At 45.0% G+C, this 25,000-nt stretch overlaps 1 protein-coding gene across 7 annotated transcripts in view; it reads right to left on the bottom strand.

Annotated features, from left to right (window-relative positions):
- The window catches only part of LOC135220502 (RING finger protein 145-like), a 344,353-nt gene that overhangs the window by 89,495 nt on the left and 229,858 nt on the right, over positions 1 to 25,000 (bottom strand). For all 7 annotated transcript variants that reach the window (XM_064257646.1, XM_064257649.1, XM_064257645.1 and 4 more), the window contains exon 2: positions 9,025 to 9,195. In XM_064257646.1, coding sequence (XP_064113716.1) covers positions 9,025 to 9,195 — 171 coding nt within the window. The remainder of the gene's footprint in view (positions 1 to 9,024; positions 9,196 to 25,000) is intronic.

Genomic DNA, 25,000 nt, shown 5'->3' with positions numbered 1-25,000 from the left:
GATCTTTAATAAAATTTCAGTTTCCCGGTAGGAAAAAAACTGTGGAGGTCTGAATTGCAGTCTATTCAGGGAAACAAAATTTCTTCAGGAAGGAAATGGTCCCCAGCAAGCTCATCCATTCCCTCCCGAGTATGCTTACTTCCCTAATAAGGCTGCGCTTTGCCTCCTAAGCAGGAGAGCATATAAAAGTGCAATGTTGCGGTAGACTCGTAGTTCTATACCGTGCGGGTAACGAGCACCGAAAGGATTAAGAGATATCTCTGTTGAACATAGTAAGGCAAAACGAATGCAATGTTATTCATTCACGTAAGAAATCCCCTCAATCTTATTGGCTAAAGTCTGTGATTGTAGGAGCAGAGATACAGTTAGTCAGTCAATCCCGCAGGAGAGACGTAACCGCCAGCACAGAGATACGGTTAGTCAGTCAATCCCGCAGGAGAGAAAGACGTAAGCTACCGCGCATGACAGCGCATGAGCTGGTACTGGCTTGGTTTGGACTGGAGGACAGACACGGCAGCAGCCAGCAGCTTACGAATGTCGTCTCAACTTATGTCTGGGTTGCCAGCTACCCTATTCTAGGAAGAAATAGAGTCAGTTATTTTTTGAGCAGAAAGAGACTCTCAAGCTGGTATATTTAAGAAACGAAACAGAAAACGCAAATATATAGTAGATGCGTTTGTGTCGTCAGAAACACTACCATACAACGGTTAAAGATAAATCGGAAACTCCTGGAAGGCTGCAGGGAGTAACGATTTAATGTCCTTAAAATAAATAGACAAGAGACCTCTCAGTGCCATCCGAAGAGGTAACTACAGCAAGCATATGACTTGAACCAACCAGTAGTAAAATAACGCAAGGCTAAATATGATATTGGCGGTCCACGGGTTACGACGGTTCCGGCTTCGACGTTCCGAGGTTACGACGCTTTTTCTTAAATATTCAATGGAAAAATCCGTCCTGGGTTACGACGCTTGTTCCGAGGTTACGACGCTGACACTTCCGACGCTCCGAGTTAACTACGCTTTTAAAAAAACGCATACTATGATAAAAATCCTTTATAGTTTAGCACAGTATATAATAAAAAATAAGTTTCTGGTTAGATTACAACAAAAATTTTGAGATTATGATGATTTTCGACACTTTTTATGTTGTATTTTTCTATGTTTTTTAGTGAGGGCGCCTCATATGCGGACTAGTTTCCGAGCGAATGAATACATACTAGTTTACATATAACAGTCCAAAAGCGTAAATAATGAAAAAATCATTGCTTGTTTCCAGTAATAATAACAAAACGAAGTTTCTGGTTAGATTACAACGCAAATTCCAAGTATCCAAAGAGAGACATTATCCAGTAATTTGATCAGAGAGAGAGAGAGAGAGAGAGAGAGAGAGAGAGAGAGAGAGAGAGAGAGAGAGAGAGAGAGAGAGAGAGAGAGGCGTCTTCCGACGCTCCGAGTTAACGACGCTTTTAAAAAAACGCATACTATGATAAAAATCCTTTATAGTTTAGCACAGTATATAATAAAAAATAAGTTTCTGGTTAGATTACATCAAAAATTTTGAGATTATGATGATTTTCGACACTTTTTATGTTGTATTTTTCTATGTTTTTTAGTGACGCCTCATATGCGGAACTAGTTTCCGAGCGAATGAATACATACTAGTTTACATATAAACAGTCCAAAAAGCGCAAATAATGAAAAAATCATTGCTTGTTTCCAGTAATAATAACAAAACGAAGTTTCTGGTTAGATTTACAACGCAAATTCCAAGTATCCAAAGAGAGACATTATCCAGTAATTTGATCAGAGAGAGGAGAGAGAGAGAGAGAGAGAGAGAGAGAGAGAGAGAGAGAGAGAGAGAGAGAGAGAGAGAGAGAGAGAGAGAGAGAGAGGCGTCTTCCGATGCTCCGAGTTAAGGACAGAGAAGTGTTCGTTTCGTTAAACGGCCTCTGACTCATGCCAGTAAATGTTTTTGTTGATACTAATAATATAAGCCTATTTAAAGATACGTTACTTTAATTAGTCTATATGATACGTAAATAGTAATCAACTGTTCTTGTAGCCCTCAATATTTGGCAAAATCGAAGTATCCAAAGAGAGACATTATCCAGTACGTAATTTGATCAGAGAGAGAGAGAGAGAGAGGAGAGAGGAGAGAGAGAGAGAGAGAGAGAGAGAGAATGAGAGAGAGAGAGAGAGAGAGAGACGACGCTTTGGCAAACAATTGGTCTCGGGGGTTTTATAGCTTCCTTCTGCTTGATGATCGTGTGGATATTGTAGAAGGATTTCGACCATACTCGTTTGCCAAATCGACGATACGAACGCCACGTTCATAGCTTTGCTATAATTTCATGTTTTGCTTCCATCGAAATAATTTTCTTGGGTTTTTCTTATCACCTGCTTTGTCTTTAGCTTTGAGACCCATGGTTAATAATAAAATAGACAAAATAACACGAAAAATAGGCGCAAAATACAACGAACTAAACAACGACTTGTTAACATGCAGCAACCAAACAAACAAACAGACTGAACGCCATTTATCGGTCGCCTATACAAACTAACACTCATCGCAAAAAATCGTATCTCAAATATTTCGTTGTATATCAAAGCTTGTATTTTCGCAAATTTTCTGTTATATCTCAAAACATTCGTATATTAGGGCAATCGTATGTCAAGTTTGCCAATGTAATTTGATCAGAGAGAGAGAGAGAGAGAGAGAGAGAGATGACGAGAGACGAGAGAGACGAGAGAGAGAGAGAGAGAGAGAGAGACGCTTTGGCAACAATGGTCTCGGGGATTGACGTAACGTTTATTGTTTTCTGAACAGATAGGACAGGGAAGTGTTCGTTTTATTAAACGGCCTCTGACTCATGGCAGGAAATGTTTTGTTGATACTAATATATAAGCCTATTTAAAGATACATTTACTTTAATTAGTCTATATGATACGTAAATAGTAATCAGCTGTTCTTGTAGCCCTCAAAGATTTTGCAAAATCACTCCAGGTTGCTACATAAAACTTCAAGAATGTAGTGTCACCAGAGGATTACAAGTAAAGTTTTTACCTTCAAGAACCAACATTCTTTTATGAAAATAACTCCAGGTTGACATAAAAACTACAGGAAACAACATGTAGTGTAACCAAAGGATTACAAGTAAGGTTTTTATAACTTTTTATTAGTTTAAGACATATTTCCAAGCGTCGTTCCGGCTTACGACGATTTTCGGCTTACGACACGTCTCAAGAACGGAACCCCCGTCGTAACCCGGGGACTGCCTGTATATTACAATAAAGTTTGTTCATACTTACCTGGCAGACATATATATAGCTGAATTCGGAAATACAGCTACATACATATCTGACAGGCAAGTTTCATGAACAAAAACTTAGAGAATCGAAGCAGACAGCTCAAGCTTCTTATGTTACTGGACAAAGCGGTCATTGACGTAGTCTACAAGTCTATTTCTTGTACGAGTCTGCGAATGATGAATAAGAGCTCTTCTGAATCTTGTCAAATAAGAGCTTATCGCTTACGCAATATAAAGTTAATGAGATGTTTGTCAATGAGAACTAACCCATTTACGGGACAAAGAGATATTTTGTCATGAGGGATACCCACTTACTTGACAAAACGATAGTATATTGTCAATGGGGGAAAATCACTGAATTGACAAAACGTAATCCAGGAAGTCGAGCATATTATTTTTCCGATTCCCGTATCATCGAGGAAGGGGGCAAGAATCCTGATAAGAGACTGGGCTTTCAGCAGGTAGGAGGACCCCGATGTTCAACTTCGGCAGCGTAGTCCCGAACTTAGGAACTGAAAGCCCTTTCAGATGGACTAAAAAACTTGCAACTTAAATTTATTGGCAGTATGGCAAAGGAAGCCTGTCTTGCGCTTTCCTGAAGAGCGTCCTCTTGATGAGTGCTTTTGCAAGAATCCTACCGAAAGTAGTCGAGCGTCATGACGTGTAGGACGTCGAGCTTTAACATAACCCGTAACTGCCTTATCACAAAGTCTTGACTGCGTAGAGCAAACGAGATCTTCCCTTGAGCTTTCCTTAACTCCATCCACCTATGCGAAAAGCAATATTAATGACAGAGACCTCTTGACTTCACGAAAACCCGATGTCTTGCTGGGTTTCGAAGAAGAAGTTGTCTGTTCACTTTAAGCTTCCTCCGACAAGCCACTGCATACTTCACATTCTTTGCAGGTGAGGTAGAAGGTATCACCGAAGGTAGAGGTAAAAATTCTTTAGGCCCAAATCTGAAACAAGAGCTTGAAGAGTTCAACAGAAACGTTCAGCCAGGCGACACACCTGGCGTGCGCTGGTGCACGCTCGGCGTCCACTGGCGCGCGCTCGGCGTCCACTGGCGCGCTGGCGCGCGCTTGGCGTGCACCTTGCGCGCGCCTGGAGTCCATCCGAGCGTCCCGTCCAAGTCGAGGGAACGCCTTCTATTCTGACAGTAAAAAAGCTTGGACGTGCGCTCTCAAAAGCTTCTGCTACTTATGACTTCTTTTAACGTATTTCTCGGTGGAAAGACAGACACGAGTTCAGGCGACGTTCGCCTTCTTATTCTCACAGAAACGCATAACGAGAGAGAGAGAGAGAGGACGTGAAGCGTCCTCTTCTATAAAGCTTCTATTTAGAGGGCGCGAGTCCTTCCGAAAGCTCCAACCCCTGTACGGGGAGGACGCTTCGGAGGACGAGAAGCAATCCTTCAGGATTCGTGCACGCGCACGCACTTTGGCAGTCTGGGGATTTTCATCAGAAACTGCCGAAGGCACGCCAGATCGGTGGGGTTCCTTGTAACCTCCTTAGGCTTTCGACATGCTCCCTCCCCGGTCCTGGGAGTCAAGCAGAGGTCCGGCCTAGAGGCGAAACGAGGCCGATCTGACGCACCCTCCACTACACAAGGGGTATCACTGCACTTCTGCACTTCACTTTTGCTCTCTAAAGCAAGCACTTTCGATTCTAAGTTACGAATCGAAAGAGTATCAGAGAAAGGGCAATTCCTCTACAGACACTGTTTTAGGGCCCGAAGGCAACACTACAGGGTTAGGAGTAACAATTACAGAAGTAGCACTCTTCACAGCAATGAAGGAGAGCGAGCACCTCTCGTAGACATATTCATAGCCCGTAGGGCATACTACAGGGTTAGGCAAAATAAAGTCTACAGGAAGGTTAGCAGGTTCACTACCCTGACTTTTGTTACTGATTAATTGCGTACATACGAATCATACGTCTTCCTTACGGAATTAGACATGTTTACTGATTAATTGCGTACATACGAATCATACGTCTTCCTTACGGAATAGACAAAGTCTCACACTCCTTACATGACAAATCTCAAGAAAGAAGCAAGACCGATACCCCTCGTACATACCAAGTGCGGATCTACCGAAGCTTTCGGTAGCCACACCCTATCTTGCAGACAACCCCGTCTGAAACTAGCCTAACTAGATTCAGATATCTTATGCAAAAATGAATCAAATTCAAATCAATTTAAGATAGCGTATGCCTAGCCACAAATCCAAGTTAAATAAATCAAAAGACAATTAGGATAACTTAGCGGCAATGAAGTTTCCAAAATCCTAAGACGGAGGTACTGAAAACAGGTGTTTTCAGCACCGGCGGCGACAGAAAAATTATGAATAGAAAATGGGAATGGTTCCTGATACCGCCTCAGCGGCAGGGAATGGGTACTAACACCTGGCCGACCACTGCGTGTGTCGGAACTTTTAAAATTCTGTCGGATTTCAGAAAATACAGCTATATATATATCTGACAGGTAAGTGTCATGAACAAAAGACAGGTTTTTGTGGAATCTCTGGAAGTGTGGTTGTTTGAGTAGCTGCCCCTTTTGAGGAAGCAGCCTCGGGAAGTCCACTGATTTACTAGATCGGGGAACCACTCCTTCAATGGCCAGAAGGGAGCCACCAAGATAAGAGATACATTACTCTGTATCAGGAACTTGCTCAATACCTGCCTTATTAGGCTGAATGGAGGGAAGGCAGACAGATCCTTATACGACCAGTCCAGAAGAAAAGCATCCACCACCCAAGCTTGTGGGTCTGGAACTGGCAAACAAAACAGGGGGACGATGGTTCCGAGACGTGGTGAATAAAATAAGGGCAGCTACCTCCTGTAACCCATCCCTAACTGCTTTGTTGGCACAGGAGAGAAACTTGAGAAGATCCGTCAAACAATTTTCTGGTATATGTGGGTCCTGGGCTCTCTTGGCTAATGCGCCTAGGCACCAGTCAAGAAAACTAAGCATCTAAAATTCCTTAAATAAACGCTTCAACAGATGATCCATATCTTGAGCTGAAAAGAACACCTTCACCAAAGCAAGCACGGATCTGCGACCCGCTTCAATCAGACTTGAGAAGTCTCCCTGGGAGGAGGCAGCTGCTCACAATGGGGGGAGGGGGGGTTCTCGAGTCACATAACACAAATATCTGCAGTGGGATATACGAGGAGGAGGAATACTAAAGCAAGCCTTCCCATGTTCCCTATTCTCTGAAAGTCAGTTTTCCACCTCACCAAAAGCTTTCTTCGAAGGAAGAAGAAAGAACCATCTTCGGAAGTTTAGCGGAAACTGAAGGTTGATTGCTCACTTTCATAAATGACGATGCGGGAGAAGAAGGAATCGCTTTCAGAAAGTGCTGTAATAAATGCTGCAACAACAAGCATATGGAGATGACGTCAATTCTTGTTCCAGTTCCTCTTCATCAGACATAATCAAGGATATAATTGGATCTGCAGGAGGTTCCTGAGGCACCTCAGGCTTCTGAAGAAGCTTTGGAATACTTATCCAATTTACTCTCTAAAGGAGCTAAAGAAGGATCTAAAATCAAAGGTTGTAGATAGACAGCAGAGTCATAAAAATTGACAAAATCCTTGTAGATTCATCAGTGTGCTTGGGAGTCACAGCATAACCACTCACAAATGCAATATATTTGAATCGAACCTGTCTCTCAGGGTGCTCAGGGAACCCGGGATGCTTGGGCGCTTCAGGGAGCTCGGGTGTTCCAGGATGCCTGGTGCTACAGGATGCTCAGGAACTTCCATTGCTTCTGACTGGTCTGTCAGATCAGGCCTCCTCCCCGGTTCAGAAGAGTATGGCAGTGACCTTTGCCTAGGAGAATCAGAGGGACGAACAGCCACCTCCTCAACTGGCACTTCACTTTTTTCAAATTTAGCCAATAACACTTGCAAGGATGACCCCACTGGGCTTTAGCAGCTGCTTTTCTCTTACAGTTTCTCTCTAATCTATTCAAGTAAGAATCTAAAAGTCCTCCATTGCTGGTCACTCCAATTCTTGCATTCATTGCACATCATGCTCACATTGCACACTAGTCCTCTACAATTAGAGAAAAGGGTGTGAGAGTCATCTGAAAACTTTGTCATTCGGGTATTGCAGCCTTTACTGAAATACCGAAAACTAGAAGAGCCAGTGTCAGACATGCCTAACTAGCTAACAAATTCACAATAATAACAAACTAAATGAACAAAACAATGCCAAAAGGTAACTACTATAAGTGAATTCTGAGAAAACAAATTAAATTTTAAAAAACTAAGCTGCTTTGAAGAACAGCGTGTTGATGGTATCTGCAGCAGAAACAAATTGAGCTGATAGGGTAGTTGTTCCTTCCTCTTCCCTGCCATGTAAGCGGGCGTGGCTAGTCACTTATAGAAACAAAAGAATCGCTATCGCGAATCTGAAAAATTCAAGCTGCCATAGAGTAGAAACTGTTAGCTAAGTAATTACTGAGTAAGTTACTTGTATAAAATTACCTAGTTTCTTTCAACTGAAGTTTATTACTATACAGTTGACACTTTTCTTACCCCTAGTATCATCACTAAGGAGGGTGCAGAACACTTTCAGGATTTTTTGAGGCCTCTGTTTGTAGTCCCTACAGCTTTGGAGGACTGACACCCCATCATCAAACTTGTTCTTTAAACTTCATCTTCTCCTTCCAATTCATATGGATATGAATTTAGTTTTCAAATACGTATATATACTATATATAGTGTATATACAATTTTTTTCTCAAATCTTTCTTGGAAAATATTTTCCATCCAGCCTAACGCTGTTGTGATACTAGTACTTCTGCAGAGATGAATATTACCTCAAAGTAGGGTACATTAACCCTACTCTATATAAAGTTTCCTAAACAAACTTCCTTCCTATAACTTCATCTATTTACTGCTTACCAATATTATCTATAAAAATGATAATAAGTTACATTTTATCAGCATTTGGAGCATAAATAGAATACAATTAGAAGGATAATATTTTGAGCTATTCTAACTACTTTTTAAAAAGTGGATGTTTCCTTGGTGTTAAGCACATGCTGTTTCGAGTGCCTACCCTAAACTTAATCTCATAGACTTAATACATTATTTTAGGGATTTGCTCTCTTGTCTAATTCAAATCTTTTTGAGAGTTGAGAGAAGCCTTTCCATCTAATCCCTGACCCACCTTGCTTCAACTTGGATTCCCTTTAATTTTACTATAAGGCGGCCACACACTCCTAATTTTACAATAACTGTATTACTTTCAGCATTACTATCTGCTGCTTCCTAACTAAATACAAGTACTACCTCATTTTGTCAGTGAAGATGTAAATATCAGGCTTTGAATTCCTGGTTATACTATGAGGAAGATGCAAAACCAATCAAACAGGTGTAAACTTTAACATCAACCACTCAAAGAAAGGAAACTAGTACAACAAAATCTGGTTTATATCATTTACCTGCCCCCTAAAATGTTGTAACAAATACTTTGGAAGTTATGGCAATTAAAATACATTCTCACTGATACTGGGACTGAAAAATAGTTGAAATTTTCTTATAAGTTGAACAAAGTTACATGGGCACAAATTTCTTATTTCCAACAGTTGTTCTGTTGCTTCAATCACACCAGTACCCAAGAAAGTTAAGTAAAGTACAATAACTCAGGTAGCCTGTAAGTGATAACATTCAATTGCAAATTACTAGGGCATATCACTTACCAAATATAGCAAATCCTGAAGACACAACATCAGCCCAAGCAAATGATCGAGGAATACAGTTGTTGATATCATTCTGATACCAATAATCGAGGATAAAGTAGCCTGGTACTCTTAAGATGACTGTTGCAATGGCTTCAAACTGTTCATCTCTAAGCTTCCACCTGCTTGATGCTGGAAAGGTAAAGTTCAATTAAGAAAAATAGAGTATATACATGTACAAGGAAATGTTTTCAGTACACTTATTTTTTCACTTTATTATTTTCTAGCGTATCACAAAATATCTGAACACTCATCACCTATAAAACTGCATACACTATTTACCTGTTACTGTATCTACGTTTATTCTGAAAACATTTGACTTTGATCATTCTGTTACTTTCTGGTAGCATTTTCAATTTCTATACAATGAGGAGCAATCTCAATATAATATTGTGTCATTTGTGATTTCTGTGCAAACTCATTTATTGATAACCTTAACAATGCATATGTCTAAGTTGATCAAAGAGGTCGATCATTACATTCGAGAAAATGCAAATATAGTTGGATAAGCTTGTCGAGATTCAAAATGATGAAACACTTCATTAAAATTTCAAAAAGCAAACACTGAGCTCATTTTGAGTAAAAGTATACAAAGAAAATCAGATTCTTGGAGGTGAAGCCCTGAAAGCACTCCTTCCCTTTGCTAAAACCTTCTTGTGTGAGGCAGGATTTTCAGCCCTCACAGTTACAAAGTACAGAAACTGCCCACAACCAGAGAATGACCTAGGATGCGGTCTATCATCAAAATCACCCAGATTTGAGGAGCTGCCCAAAACATCCCAGTGTAAAGGTTCTCATTGATTGTAACAGTAGCCTACTACATGGTAAGTACAGTAGCCTACTACATGGTAAGTAGGCTTGTATGAATAAATTTGTTTTTCTTCCTCCACAGTGGTAAATCGTAGCCTAATTAGCATGCATTTAATTTTATATCATGAAACAAAAACCTTTTGGTTTCCTTTATGCCAGTTGATGTATAGTCTCTTTCTCATGGATGCTTGTTATGCAGATGTGCTACTTGCATCAATAAAAATCTCTGCATGTACTTTTTGTTTCTGCAAAACATTTTTCATAAGAATAATTATAGAAAAAGAAAATGTTTAAGAGGGCATGGGTTGCCATGAGTAATTTGGCCAAGATTTCAGGTCACTCTCAAAATAGGTTAAGAACCACTTTTCTATGGAGAGTAAGGAGTCAATGATCAACCTAGCCTAAAAGATGAGGGACACCATCCTGCAATAATAATTGAAGAGAGCCAGTGCTGGCCTGTTATTGAGAAGCCAACAGATATCTTGACTTGGATGATGAGACCACTTGCTCCTGAAGAGGAACCACTGAAGGATCAGACTGGAGAGAATACCAGACAGAGGCTGAAGAAACACTATACTTCTAGTTAAACCAGGAATATTTCAGGGGTGGTCAGGTGTTCAGATATTAACAAATAAATGGGAGATAGGCAAGGGAAGCATAATCTCTTCCTTTTGGACCTTTAGAGAGCAGGTGATATGGCACAAGTAAACTCATGAAACAAGAATCAGTCATGAACCAGCTACTGAACAGTTTCACCAGCTGGTCCTCTAAGGAAGACATATTCCCCTTGTGTGCTCTCTGGCTCAGGGATGGGCATGACAAAGTAAGTGATGAAAATGAAGAACAGGAGGCACCACTCAAGAAGAGCTGCTTTCTGAACACACGAGCTGCAGTGTTAGCAACAGATCAACAAGCAGAATGGCATCACATACAAAGACAAGGGATGTGCAAAAATGAAATTGTTAACATACAATAAAGTTTTATACATTACTTACCTGCAGATATATACTTAGCTATAGACTCCGTCGTCCCCGACAGAATTCAAACTCGCGGCACACGCTACGGTAGGTCAGGTGATCTACCATTCCCGCCGCTGGTTGGCGGTATCCGGAACCATTCCCGTTTTCTGACAGATTTTCTCTTCCACCTGTCTCCTGAGGGGAGACTGGGCGGGCCATTAATCGTATATATCTGCCAGGTAAGTATGTATAAAACTTTATTGTATCTTAACAATATCATTTTTATACATGCAACTTACCCGGCAGATATATACTTAGCTGATTGGCACCCTTGGTGGAGGGTAAGAGACAGCTAAATACACACAATAATTAAAAATAACAATGGGAAACAACAATTGTTGTAGGATATCAATCCTTGGTTCTCACCTGTTTGGGCAGAAGACTTCATGATTACTGTCATTGAGCCTGCATGCCTCAAGAGCTTCAGCGAGGTACAGACCTATAACCGAATAGCCCTTCTGGATCATGGTCAATGGGGGCTAGCCTGCTTACGCGACAGAGCCTATCTGGATCGTTGTCAATGGGGCTTACCCGCTTACATGACAGAGCCTGACCTGTATATATCATTGGGGGCTAGCCCTCTTACATGACAGAGCTTTAGGTTTTTTTTACACAATACACAACGAGGAGACCACAAGTTAATCCCGACCACCTGACCCTCCTAACCATGTTAGATCTCGGAATTGAAAGGGGTTACTTCCTATACCCACCTTCCAATTCAGACCATTAAAAAACCAAAAAACACCATAACGCTAAAAAAGACATTAACTAAACTAATTAGGATTAACCTCAGCTCCTCCTCCCAGCACTGAATCCGCGGAAACATAAGCTCCGAGTGAGAAGCACTTCTCATAAGTAACTCTAACATCTCTTAGGTAGTGAGAAGCGAATACTGAGTTACACTTCCAATCCGTGGACTCTATTAGCGCTTGAAGAGACCACGTCTTGTGAAACGCCATTGAGGTTGTATGGCTCTCACTTCATGCGCCTTCACTCTGAGGAGCTTAAAACTGTTCATCACCACAAGTAAGGTGCGCTTCCTTAATAACGTCTCTTTTATGAAAAACGTCAGAGCGTTTAGTTTCGAAATTATCTTGTCGGATCCTTGACCGAGCACCAAAGACTTTCTTCCGTACCTCCTAATAAAGACTTTCTTTGCAAATAAAACTTAAGGGCTCTTACCGGACATAAAGTCCTCTCTTGTTCTTCCCCCGTAGAGAAGAAAGCCCTTTCACTTCAAAGCCTCTTGGCCATGGTTTTGATGGATTCTCGTTTTTCGCTAAGAAGAGAGGCTTAAAAGAGCAAATTGCAGCATCCTTCTTAAAACCCACTCTGCCTTCTAACGCTTGAAGTTCACTTACCCTTTTTGCCATTGCTAGGGCGAAAAGGAACAGTGACTTTCTTGTCAAGTCTCTAAAGGAGGCCTTATTAGCAGGTACAACTTATCTGACATAAGAAAATGAAGGACTACATCCAAATTCCAACTGGGATTCTTGCTGGTCTGGCTTTTTGGTCTCGAAAGACCTAATAAGATCCTGTAGGTCCTTATTCTCTGACACATCCAGCCCCCTATGCCTGAAAATAGAGGCCAGCATGCTTCTGTACCCCTTGATCATGAGACAGCTAGGTTACACTTTCTTCTAAGATAAAGAAGAAAATCCACAATGTCAATTACAGAGGTACTGGAGAGGATACGTTGTGCGACTTGCACCATCTTCTAAACACCTACCGCTTCGACTGGTACACTCGTAATGTGGAAGGTCTCCTGGCTCTTGCGGTTGCTTTCGAAGCTTCGCGAGAAAACCCCCTCGCTCTAAAAAGTCCTTCGATAATCTGAAGGCAGTCAGACTTAGAGCGGGGAGGTTTTTGTGATACCTGTCGAAGTGGGGCTGTTTGAGAAGATCGCTCCTTAGTGGGAGCGATCTGGGAAGATCCACCATCCACTCCAGCAACCTGTAACCCAGTCTAGGGCTGGCCAAAAGGGAGCGATCAAAGTCAGCTTCGCTCCTTCTGAGGAAGCAAACTTCCTTATTACTTCCCCTACTAGTTTGAAGGGGGGAAAAGCATACCCGTCTATGCCCTTCCAATCCATCAGGAGGCCGTCTATTGCTATCGCTTTTGGATCTGCGATCGGGGAGCAATAATTCTCCAACCTTTTGTTCCAGTTGGTTGCGAACAAGTCTATGTTTGGCCTTCCCCATAACCCCCATAACTGCTCGCACACTTGAGGATTGAGGGTCCATTCGGTGGGGAGAACTTGGTTTTTTCTGCTAATCAGATCCGCCCGAACGTTCCTCTCTCCCAGTATAAACCTGGTGAGGAGAGAGATTTCTTTCTCCTGAGCCCAAAGCAGCAACTCCCTCGCTGTCTCGTAAAGGGAGAATGAATGGGCTCCCCCTTGTCTTTCTGATATATGCGAGGGCTGTCGTGTTGTCTGAATTGACCTGAATGATCGACCCTGAGATCTGCTTTTGAAAGTGGATGAGTGCTAAGTGAATGGCTTTCAACTCCTTTTGGTTTATGTGCCAGGACACCTGCGCTCCTTCCCAGGTGCCTGATACTTCTTCCGAGCCCAACATTGCTCCCCATCCTGAATCCAACGCGTCTGCGAACAACGCTCAGAGAGGGCTCTGTATGTGCAAAGATACTCCTTGGCTGAGTTTTTTTGGGTCCAGCCACCACCGTAGATCTTGCTTGATCTTGTCCGTGATTACAAACGAGTCTTCTAGGTCCTGGGAACTCTGATCCCAGTTCTCCTTCAGATAATACTGAAGGGGTCTTAGGTGCAGTCTTCCTAAGGAAACGAACTGCTCCAACGAGGAGATGGTTCCCAGCAAACTCATCCATTCCCTCGCGGAGCAATGTTCTTTCCCTAGAAAAACTGAAACCTTCGAAAGGCAGCATTCTATCCTCTCTATTGATGGAGACGCTAGAAAACCCCGAGAATCCATCTGAATCCCCAGATAGACTATGCTCTGCTGGGGATCCAGCTGGGATTTCTCGAGGTTGACTAGGAGTCCCAGCGACTGTGTCATTCTTAGTGTTACTGAAAGGTCCTCCAGACACTGATCCTTTGACTTTGCTCTTATTAGCCAATCGTCCAAGTACATTGAGATCCTGATTCCTTTCAAATGCAGCCAATGTGCCACATTCCTTAGGATGCCCGTGAAGACTTGAGGGGCCGTCTACAGTCCGAAGCAAAGCGCTCGAAATTGGAAGACTCTTCCCTGTGACATGAATATGTTATTGTTATAATACAATTAAGTTTGTTCATACTTACCTGGCAGATATATATATAGCTGTATTTTCTGACGTCCAACCAGAATTTCAAAACTCGCGGCACACGCAGTGGGGGCGCGGCCAGGTGGTAGTACCCATTCCCGCCGCTGGGAGGTGGATATCAGGAACCATTCCCATTTTCTATTCATATTTTATCAATGCCACTGTCTCCTGAGGGGAGGAGAGTGGGCACTCTAATTATATATATCTGCCAGGTAAGTATGAACAAACTTAATTGTATTATAACAACTAACAAACCTTTGTTCATGCAACTTACCTGGACAGATATATATATAGCTGAATCCCACACGGATGGTGGGAAGGAGACAGAATAGGGATTTGTAGGAAACTAAATTAAGTAGATGATGTACACCTTGGTTCTCACTGTTAGCAAAGTACTCTGTGATTACTGTCACTTAAGCCTGCTTGTGCTTAATCAGAGTTGCCAGCCAGGTGGAGACCTGTAGTGCTGGTGCGCTCTGGATGCTCTGTCAACGGGGACGTGACCTCAACGTGACAAGACCATCGAACCATACATATGAGGGCTATGAAGCAACTGACCACCACCTGACCAACTAGCCAAAGACCCCCTGAACACTAAACTAAGAGATGGGAGATCTTCACACAAGACTCACCAAAAACCAAAAACACAACAATTAAAAAACTAACCTAAAACCTAACTAAGGGATAGGGAAAGAACTACCTCCAGCCACCAAGACTGTGTCTGCAGATGGTAAGAGAATTGCAGTCGTCATAAATCGTTCTCACATCCCTAAGTAATGTGAGGCGAAAACAGAATTGCTCCTCCAAAAGGTGCCATCAAGAATGTCCTTGATTGACATGTTCTTTTGGAAGGCAAGAGAGGTAGCGACAGCTCTGACTTCGTGAGCTTTTCACTCGTAAGAGGCTCAAATCAGTCTTCTGGCAAGATGAATGAGCCTCTTTAATGACGTCCCTCAGAAAAGAAAGGCCACAGCATTCTTAGATAAAAGGTAATTCCGTCTCTTCACAGAGCACCAGAGATTACCTGAGGGAGCCTCTTACCTCTTTCGTTTCTATGAACATAGAACTTGAGAGCCCTGACAGGGCGCAGGACTCTCTCTGGTTCTTGGCCCACCAGACTTGACATACCCTTAATTTCGAAGCTTTTCGGCCAAGGGTTAGACGGGTTCTCATTCTTTGCCAAGAAAGTTGGACTCAAAGAGCAGACAGCGTTGTCTCCTTTGAAGCCCACTAGATGACTAAAAGCTTGGATTTCACAAACTCTCTTCGCCGTCGCCAGAGAAGTTAGGAAAAGAGCCTTCCTTGTCAAGTTCCGAAGAGACGCTGAATGAAGAGGTTCAAACGGACTTGACATCAAAAGCCTAAGAACTACGTCAAGGTTCCATGAAGGCGGTCTCGCTTGAGGAATCTTCGAGGTCTCAAAAAACAATTTTTTCAAGAGATATCATGAAGATTCCTTCGTTGAGTCAAGAAAGGTCCCCAGGCCATCGTAGCCTAAAAACCGCTGACAACATGCTCTTATATCCCTTAATGGTCGGGACTGACTGATAATTTCTGCACGTTCCTAAGAAAAAGCAGAAAATCGGCTATCTGGTTCACAGAGGTCGTGGAAGAGGAAACTCCCTCCTTTTTACACCATGCCCTGAAGGAAGCCCACTTTGATTGATAGACAGCTCTTGTAGATGCTCGTCTTGCATTTGCGATTGCTCTCGCAGCTGCTTTCAAAAAACCTCTCGCTCTGGCCAACTTTTCGATAGTCTGAACGCAGTCAGACCCAGAGCGGAGATTTTTTAGAGGTTTTGGTGATACCTTTCAAAGTGAGGCTGTTTGAGTAGATCTCTCCTCCAGGGCAACGTCCTTGGGAAGTCTACAAGGAAAGACATGACCTCCGTGAACCATTATTCTCTCGCTGGCCACATAGGGGCGATCAGGGTCAACCTCGTCCCTTCTGAAGCCGCAAACTTCCTCATGACTTCCCCCATGATCTTGAATGGAGGGAAGGCATACAGGTCTAGGCCCGTCCAACTCCAGAGCAATGCGTCCACAGCGATTGCTCCTGGATCCAGGACCGGGGAGCAATACAGAGGAAGTCTCTTCGTCCTCGACGTCGCGAATAGGTCGACCAGAGGACGTCCCCACAACTTCCAAAGTTCTTGACACACGTCTTTGTGCAAGATCCACTCCGTCGGCAGGATTTGGTCCTGTCGACTGAGAAGGTCCGCCCTGACGTTCTGCACTTCCTGCTATGAATCTTGTTTCAGGATCGTGATCTTCTTCACCTTTACCCACAGCAGAATCTCCTTTGCCAGGTGAAACAAAGCCCGGGAGTGTGTTCCTCCCTGATTCTTCAAATACGCGAGGGCTGTGGTTGTTCCGTCCAATTGACTTGAACCACTTTGTTTCTCCAATCTTTCTTCGAAGAACTGCAGAGACAGGAAGATCGCTGCAAAGTTCTTTGACATTGATGTGCCAGACTGTCTGTTCCCCTCTTCAGGAGCCTGACACTTCTTCCCCTCCTAGTGTTGCTCCCCCAGCCCAAAATGGAAGCGTCTGAAAACAACACTAGGTCGGGGCTCAGAAGACTTAGGGATAAGCCCTCCTGTAGCTTCTGAGGTATCGAGCCCACCATATTGGGATGGCTCTTTATCGACTCTGAGATCTTCAAGATCGCATTGAGATCGTCCTTGGCCTTCATTCGTCCGCAAGGAAAAACTGGAGAGGCCTGAGGTGCAGTCTTCCCAAGGAAACAAACCTTTCCAGCGAGGAAATGGTGCCCAGCAGACTCATCCATTCCCTCACCGAGCAAGTTTCTTTCCCCAAGAAGGCTGAGATTTTCTCTATGCCTAGCTGCTGACGTTCCTGGGACAGAAACGCTCGAAAAAGCCATTGAATCCATCTGAATCCCCAGATACACGATGGACTGTGTCGGGGTCAGATGCGGACTTTTCGAGGTTGACAAGAAGTCCCAGGGACTTCGCTAAGGCTAACGTTAACTGAAGGTCCTTCAGACAATTTTTTCTCGACGACGCTCTGATAAGCCAATCGTCGAGGTAAAGGGAAACTCTTATCCCTGAAGAGTGTAGCCACCTCGCCACATTCTTCATGATGACGGTGAAAAAAAGAAAACCATCGGAGCCGTGGTCAGGCCGGAAACAAAGGGCTCTGAACTGCCACACTTTGTTGCCTAAAACGAATCTTAGGTATTTTCTTGAAAGAGGTGGATGGAGCGTGAAAGTACACGTCCTGCAGGTCTAAGGGACACATCCAGTCGCCTGGTCTCAAGGCTCCCAGAACAGACTGAGGCGTCTCCATCTTGAATTTGATCTTTTCTACAAAAAGATTGAGCCTGCTTACATCTAGGACTGGACGCCAACCCGACGACTGCTTTGGTACTAGGAAAATCCTGTTGTAAAAAAAAAACCTGGAGACCCCAGGTCCGCGACTTGTTCCACCGCTCTTTTCTCGATCATTTGTTGTAAAAGATCGAACAAAACTCGTTTCTTTTCTCCCTGATATGATGGAGAAAGGTCTCTGGATGTTGTGGAAAGAGGAGGAGGATCCAAAAAGGGGATCTTGTACCCCACCCTGCTCCACGATCTTGAGAGACCAAGGGTCCGTATCTCTCTCTCTCCATGCTCGCAAAAAGACTTCAGTCTGGCTCCGACTGGTGTCGAAGGACATAACTTTCACTTTGATGGCTTGGGTTTAAAGGAAGCTCTTCCTCTTGCAAGCCCTCTCCCTCGAGGAGCTGCTCGAGGGAGGAGCCCACGAAAGGGTTTAACCTTCTTAGGAGGTCGCACAAAAGATGAAGTGGAAGGAACTGCCGGACGTCTCGAGGACTGGGCTAAGAGGTCCTGTGTAGCGTTTTCCTGCAAGCTACTTGCCAGGTCCTTGACCAAAGTCTGGGGAAGAAAGAGATCGGCCGTAATGAGGCAAAAAGAGCAGTTCCGCTTTCTGAGTGGGAGTAACAGATCTAGTCTGTGAAGTTACACAGCAAAGCTCTCTTCTTCAGGAAGGCAGTCCCAAAATGCGAAACAAGCTCCTCCGAACCATCCCTGACGGCCTTGTCCATGCAACGATAGCACACTGGACAGTCACCCCAAACTGAGAGAATCTGGGCTTCGGGCTTCTAGATTGCAGATCTAGAACTCCCAAGCACCAGTCCAAGAAGTTGAAGACTTCGAGAGTCCGTAGCAGTCCTTTCAAATCATGGTCTGTCTCCGTAGGGGTCCAAGACACCTTGGCAGTGGATAAGGGGGACCTCCTCTGAGAATCCACTAAGCTAGAGAAATCCCCTTGAGCTGAAGAAGGGATCCTCACACCACGTCTCCTTTGGTCTCATACCAATACCCCTTTTTCCGCTGAGTCTAGAGGGAGAAGGGCGAAAGTTGACTTGCCCTGATCCTTCCTTCGCTCCATCCAGTCCTGGAGTTTCTTGAAGGCCCTCTTGGTGGAGAGCGAATTCTTCATTTTGACAAACTCTGGGGTCTTACATGACTTGGAAGACGAAAACTGCGATGGAGGAGACTTGGGAGCTGCAGGCTGAAACTTGTCCCCGAAGGACGAGCGCAACAGCCGCACAAGAACCTTGTAGTCCGATACTGAAGACGCAGAAGAAGGTTCCTCTTCTACCGAGTCAGCAGGACTACTCAATTCTCCTTCTTAACCTAATAGGAATAGGAGGAACCAGCCCTCCTCCGGAGAGGGCGTACGGTCCAGCAGGTCTGGCCTTGATCAAAGACCCCCGTTGCTTAAAAGCAGAAGCCTCATCTAGGCTGCCCTCCTTGCGGCGAACCTACAGCTCGAAGGAGCAGAGCGTCTTGACGGCGATGAGCGTCCTTGACGGCGCCCGAGCCGCCGTTACTACCAAGAGAAGCGTCCTTACGCTTCTTACACAATAGAGTAGACTTAGAAGAAAGCGTGTCTTTTCTAGCCTTAACTATCTCCTTGTAAGGAGACACGTCACTACGAGCGTACTTCCGAGCGTCCTGGTGCACGTCTTCTTCCTGCTCGGCGTCCTCCGAAGCGTCCTGGAAAGCGTCTTGCTGAGCGTCCTCAAAAGCGTCCTGAGCGTACTCAAAGCGTCCTGAGCCTCCTCTCGAGGGTCACGGCGAGCAGCCTGCCCATGACGTTGAGGAGGGAACGAAAGCGTCCTGACGACCCGCTTTCTTAGCGGGCGAACGAGATCGGCGATTCGCCGAAGGAGACGCAATCGGAGAAAGAGACGAACGAGGAGAGGGAGAAGGAGACTGCTTCGTCCTCTTGACAGGCAGCCTAAGGTCCTTCCTCCGCTTAGGCTCGACTGCTGCTGGGTGAGTCCTCTGAGCCATCAGCGCTGACAAAACTGGTCCTGAAGGGACAAAAGAATGTTCTTCGTAAGAGAAGAACGAACAGAGGGGGCAGGACTGATCCTGCGAGAAGACGAGGGGCAAGGGGATGCCTCCTTCCTTCTCACAGGTACAGCTACCTGCTTCTCCAGAGAGCGACTGTAGCACATCTTCAGCGTCCCTCGCCGGATGACATCCTACCACTCTTCTGAGGCAGAAAGGCGTCATACGCATCCGGAGAAGAGCGCAACGAAACTGGCGAGACAGGACGTGAAGCGTCCTCACAACGAAACGTCCTTTTCAGAGGACGCGAGTCTCTCCGAGGCGCTCCAGCCCCTTAGCGCGGGAGGACGCCTCGGAGGACGAAAAACAGTCCTTTAAGGATACGCGCCTGTGCGCGCTCCTTGGCAGCCTGGGAACTTGCAAACAAGGGCCTGCCGAAAGGGGAACGCCAGACGGTGGGGAAGCCCCCGTAACCCTCTTGCGGGCTTTTTTTTCGACATATCCCCTCCTTGATTCCTGGGAGTCCGATAGCGGTCTAGGCCTAGAGGCATTATGGGGCCGATCTGACGCCCCCTCCACAACACTAGGGGCACGATCACACACTTTCACAGCGCCAGTTTCTAAGGCTTTCACTTTAGTCTCAAGAGTACGAAGGACTCAAAATCAGAGAAAGGGCATTACCTTCTCCAGGCACAGAATCAGGGCCCGAAGGCAACAACACAGGTTTAGGAGATACAAAATCTACAGGTGTTAGAGCAGGTGAAATATTAGTTCCCTTACCTTTAGTAGAACCACTCCTGGAGGAAGACCTCCTGATCCTATCGCGTTCCAATTCACGCCGATAGGAATCATACACCTTCCATCCATCATCGGTCAATCCATCACATTCATTGCACCGATCATCCACCAAACAAACATGCCCCCTACAACCCATACATACTGTGTGGGGGTCTACCAATGATTTCGGTAGCCTCACCTTACAATCACTCCTCACACACACTCTGAAACTCACTGCACTTGATCCAGACATCACGTTTACAGAAAAGCCAATCCAAAATAAAAAAACAGTCCACTATCGCGTATGCCAATCCAACAATCCAGAATCAATAACCAAAAGTCAATCCAGATACTTAAGTACGAGTCAATCCAAAAAATCCTAGGCGGAGGTCTGTAAACAGTTGTTTACCGACCGGCGACAGAAAAAATATGAATAGAAAATGGGAATGGTTTCCTGATAATCCGCCCCTCCCAGCGGCAGGGATAATGGGTTCGAAACCCTACCAACCTGGCCGCCCACTGCCACCTAATGGTGCATTGCCTTTGCGGCCGGGGGGAGTGGTTTTGAAATTCTGTCGGACGTCAGAAAATACAGCTATATATATATCTGTCAGGTAAGTTGCATGAACAAACTGAGATATTTCCTTGATGCCGGGTGAATTGGCACATGGAAATATGCATCTTGAAGGTCCAGGGATACCATCCAGTCCCCTGGACGAAGAGCAGAAAGCACAGAGGAAGAAGTCTCCATTGAGAACTTCTTGATCACAAAGAAGTTCAGCGCACTTTCGTCTAAAACCGGCCTCCACCCGCCCGAGGCTTTGGGTACCAGGAACAGTCGGTTGTAGAAACCTGGTGAATGGAGATCTTGAACTGGTTCTATTGCCCTCTTCTGCAGCATAAGGTCCACTGCTTGCAGGAGAGCTTGACTCTTGACAGGATCTTTGTATCTTGCTGTCAACTCCCTTGGAGTTTTTGTTAAGGGAGAATTTTCCCTGAAGGGGATCAGGTATCCTCTCTCGAGGATTGAGAGGGTCCAGCTGTCCGCCCCTCTCTGCTCCCAGACACTGGCAAAGTTCTAAAGTCTGGCGCCTACAGATATCTGGAGGACTTCTTTCTCATTTTGCCTTCCCGACAGGTCTCCTGGAAGGTCTTCCTCTGGTGTCAGGTCTCCTACCTCTGAAAGGGGTTCTCGAGGAAGAGACTCCTCGAAAGGGCTGTTGAAGAGGTGCTTTCTCCTTCTTTGTAAAGGGAACAGCGGGCTTGAACCTCTTCGCTGATTGTGTAAGGAGGTCCTGAGTAGCCTTGCCAGCTAAGGATTTTGCTATATCCCTCACCGTGTCCTGTGGGAAGAGGTGGCTAGAGAGCGGTGAATATAACAAGGCCGACCTCTGAAGAGGAGAGACTGACTTGGTCAGGAATGAGGTATACACTGACCTCTTCTTTAAAATTCCTGAGCCAAAAGGGAAATAGGGCAGCCCTTCCGACCGAACCGTCCAATCACCGCTATATCTAAACAAGCTAAAACGCTCGAGAGCTCCTCCATGCTGACGAATTCCGGATCTTGGGCTCTTTTCACAAGGGCTCCCAGAGACCAGTCCATAAAATTGAACACCTCCAGTGTCCTGAAGAGGCCCTTTAAGAGATGATCTAGCTCGCACATCCCCCACGTAGCCTTAGCTGAGAGGAGAGCGCGGCCTCATTGTCGAATCAACCAATGAAGCGTAGTCTGCATCTGCAGGACGAAGGAAGCCCTAGCCCATAGGCTCCTTGGTATCATACCATCTTCCAGGTTTTCCCGTCAGCCTGGAAGGAGGGCATGAAAACACAGTCTGCCCGCTTCTCTTTTAGTGTGAAGCCACTCTCCAAATCCTTTGAAAGCCTTCTTCATGCTTAGGGTAGGACGCATTTTCACGAATGAGGAGGCTTTCAGAGACTTAGTACTTGACAGCAAAGATCCTTTTATAGTCTGAGACTACTACGTCGACTGGAAATTCTTCATCCGAGACTTCCTCTAACCCTCCGGCTGCAGGGGAGCCCTTCGAAGGGGAGCGGCTTTTAGAAGGAGCGGGACTTCTGTCATGAGAAGGAGATCGCCTTCCATGCGACCTATGCTTGCTACTGCAAGGTGAGAGGGAGCTCTTAAAGGTAGAAGATCTCTTCTCAGTATCCTGTTTCTTACAAGGCGAAGGGCTCCTACTCTCTGAAGAGCTCATAAAGTGTGAAGGGGTCCTATTCAAACCTAAGCGCCTGCTAGGTTGCCTGGCGCCTGCTGGCGGGCTCCTGGCGCCCGCTTGGCTCCTGCACCTGCTTGGCTCCTGGCTCCTGAATAAGCTCTGACGCCTGAAAAGCTCCGGCGCTCACCTCCGACTCCTGGCGCCTTTGCGGTTCCTGACGCCTACTAGGTTTCTTGGCGCCTACCAGTCTCTCTGGCGCCTGAGGTGCTCTTGATGCCTGAAAGGCTCCTGGGGCTCACTCAACTCCTGGCATCTGACACGATCCTGGCTCTTGATAGGCTCTTGACGCCTGCCATGGTCATCAGTAGAGGAGTCCGACTCCTGACCTCTCCGTAAATAAGTAGCTGAGCGTCTCCTCTGAGAGCGGCTACTGCTGGGAACTTTACTGTGAAGAGAAGAGCTCCTAAGGGGTTCGAGCTGCCTGCGCGGAGCCTTCTTGTACGGAGGTGAGGAGCGCTTAAAGGGAGATCGAGAGTCTCTCAGGATACGACGCACCTGCTCGACTCAGATACGTCTCCTCTACAAGGAGAAGAGCGCTTACTAGCAGATGAAAACTTCGATCTCTTCACTGGAAGGGAGGCGTCTTTCCTTCGCGAAGAATCCTTATGGAGAGCGCCTACCAGGGATGACAACTGTTCTTGCAGGTAAGCAGGAAGAGCTTAGTAGAATCTTGAGGAGCTGGTGATAGAGTGAGAGACGGTCCTTCTTGACCTCCTTACTTACAAGAAAAGGAAAAATTCCTCAGTGGGAAGCGCTCGGGGCGCGAAATCAAGAGCGTCTCCCATTTCGGACGAAAACCCACGATCTCTTCAAAGGACTGAGACTTCGAGGCAGAGCTCCATCCACGCCTAGACAAGGAGGAGTCCGAAGCAGAAAAACACTCCTTCAGGATGCCTTTTCTACAGCTATCCAGGGCAGCCTGGGTCGCTATTTCAGGATCTGCCGAAGGGACGCCTGATCGTTGGGGATGCTCCACATCCTCCCTGAGGCTTTTGACATTCCTCCTCCCCTGGTCCTGGGAGTTTGAAAGAGGTCTAGGCCTAGGAGCAATGCGGAGCCGATCAGACGCCCACTCCACTGCACTGGGGTCACTGCACTCACTGACACTCTTACCTTTCACCTCCATAGCTTTTAGCTGTTCCTGTAGCTCCCTGATCGAGGATCTCATGATTTTCCACCTCTGAAAAAACGAATCCTTAGATTCAACACAGGGAGAAGGGGCTGAGGTTATGGGAGAAACGTTTATCATCTACCTTGTTAGTTTCTAACTCGGGTTCAAAGACAAGATCTACTCGAGTTTCTTGCGGAAGCTTTCCTAGCTCTATCCTTCTCTCTTTTCTTGATATAAGCAGATAAATCCCTCCATTCTTGTTCTGTCAGTCCCTCACATTCAGCACAAGTCTTATCAAAAGAACATTCAGAACCTCTACATTTAACACAAATTGTATGGGGATCTATCTCAGCTTTCAGAAGTCTAGTTCTACATTCGTCCCTTGCACACACCCTAAACATTGGTGTTACCTTAACGTCAGCCATCGTGAGAGAAAATAACTAATCAAATTCCTAAAACAGTCCACAACAAGCGTATGCCAAGCCAGAGAAAAAAAAAAGAGTACTTCACCAAAATCAATCCAACAAATTCTCGGCAAACGAGCAGAATTCCAAGCAGGAGGGAACCACAACAGTTGTTGTCGTTCCCGGCGACAGAGAAAATCTGTCAGAAAACGGGAATGGTTCCGTATACCGCCACCCAGCGGCGGGAATGGTAGATCACCTGACCTACCTGTAGCATGTGCCGCGAGTTTTGAATTCTGTCGGGACGACGGAGTCTATAGCTAAGTATATATCTGCCGGGGTAAGTTGCGTGTATAAAAACAAGTGTTGCATACATACACAGGAAGAGGACAACAACCTACCAACTTTTTTTCTTGAATGAAAAAGTATGGTATTTGAACAAAGCTAAAAACAAGTGTGGGCTTACAACAGGTGAGTGGGGATTCTCCAAACTCACCCACATACTTCCAATTAACCACCTTCGTACCAAGTTTCAATGACCATTTCCATTTTGAGCTAAATATCCGTACAAGCTTTTTCACTTTAAGGACAATTCAACTTGCCAATAGACATAAAAATTTCAGAAAAATGCAAGGATGCCACGCTGTTCTTTGGTGGTAATTCTAAACACTTTAAAATACCATCTAATGAAGAAGTGCAGAAGAGTCAGGTCAAAAAATACCTAACCCATCACTACAATATCCCAAATCAGTAGAGTAATATTCTACAAAACAAACAACACCTAGCAGCCAAACATACAAAGAAAAAAAAATTTATTTACGAGTTACTGTGATTAATAGTAACGTAGTACGTACTTATTATAAAAATGGGAAATCAGACCAAATGCAACTCAAACTCTCCATAAATATTATACACATGTAATAAGTTACAATTATTGCATCCTACATATACTTCAATAAATGTCCAA

Source organism: Macrobrachium nipponense, chromosome 2 (assembly GCF_015104395.2).
Source record: "Macrobrachium nipponense isolate FS-2020 chromosome 2, ASM1510439v2, whole genome shotgun sequence".
NCBI lineage: Eukaryota > Metazoa > Arthropoda > Malacostraca > Decapoda > Palaemonidae > Macrobrachium > Macrobrachium nipponense.
This window is presented reverse-complemented; position numbering and strand designations above follow the sequence as displayed.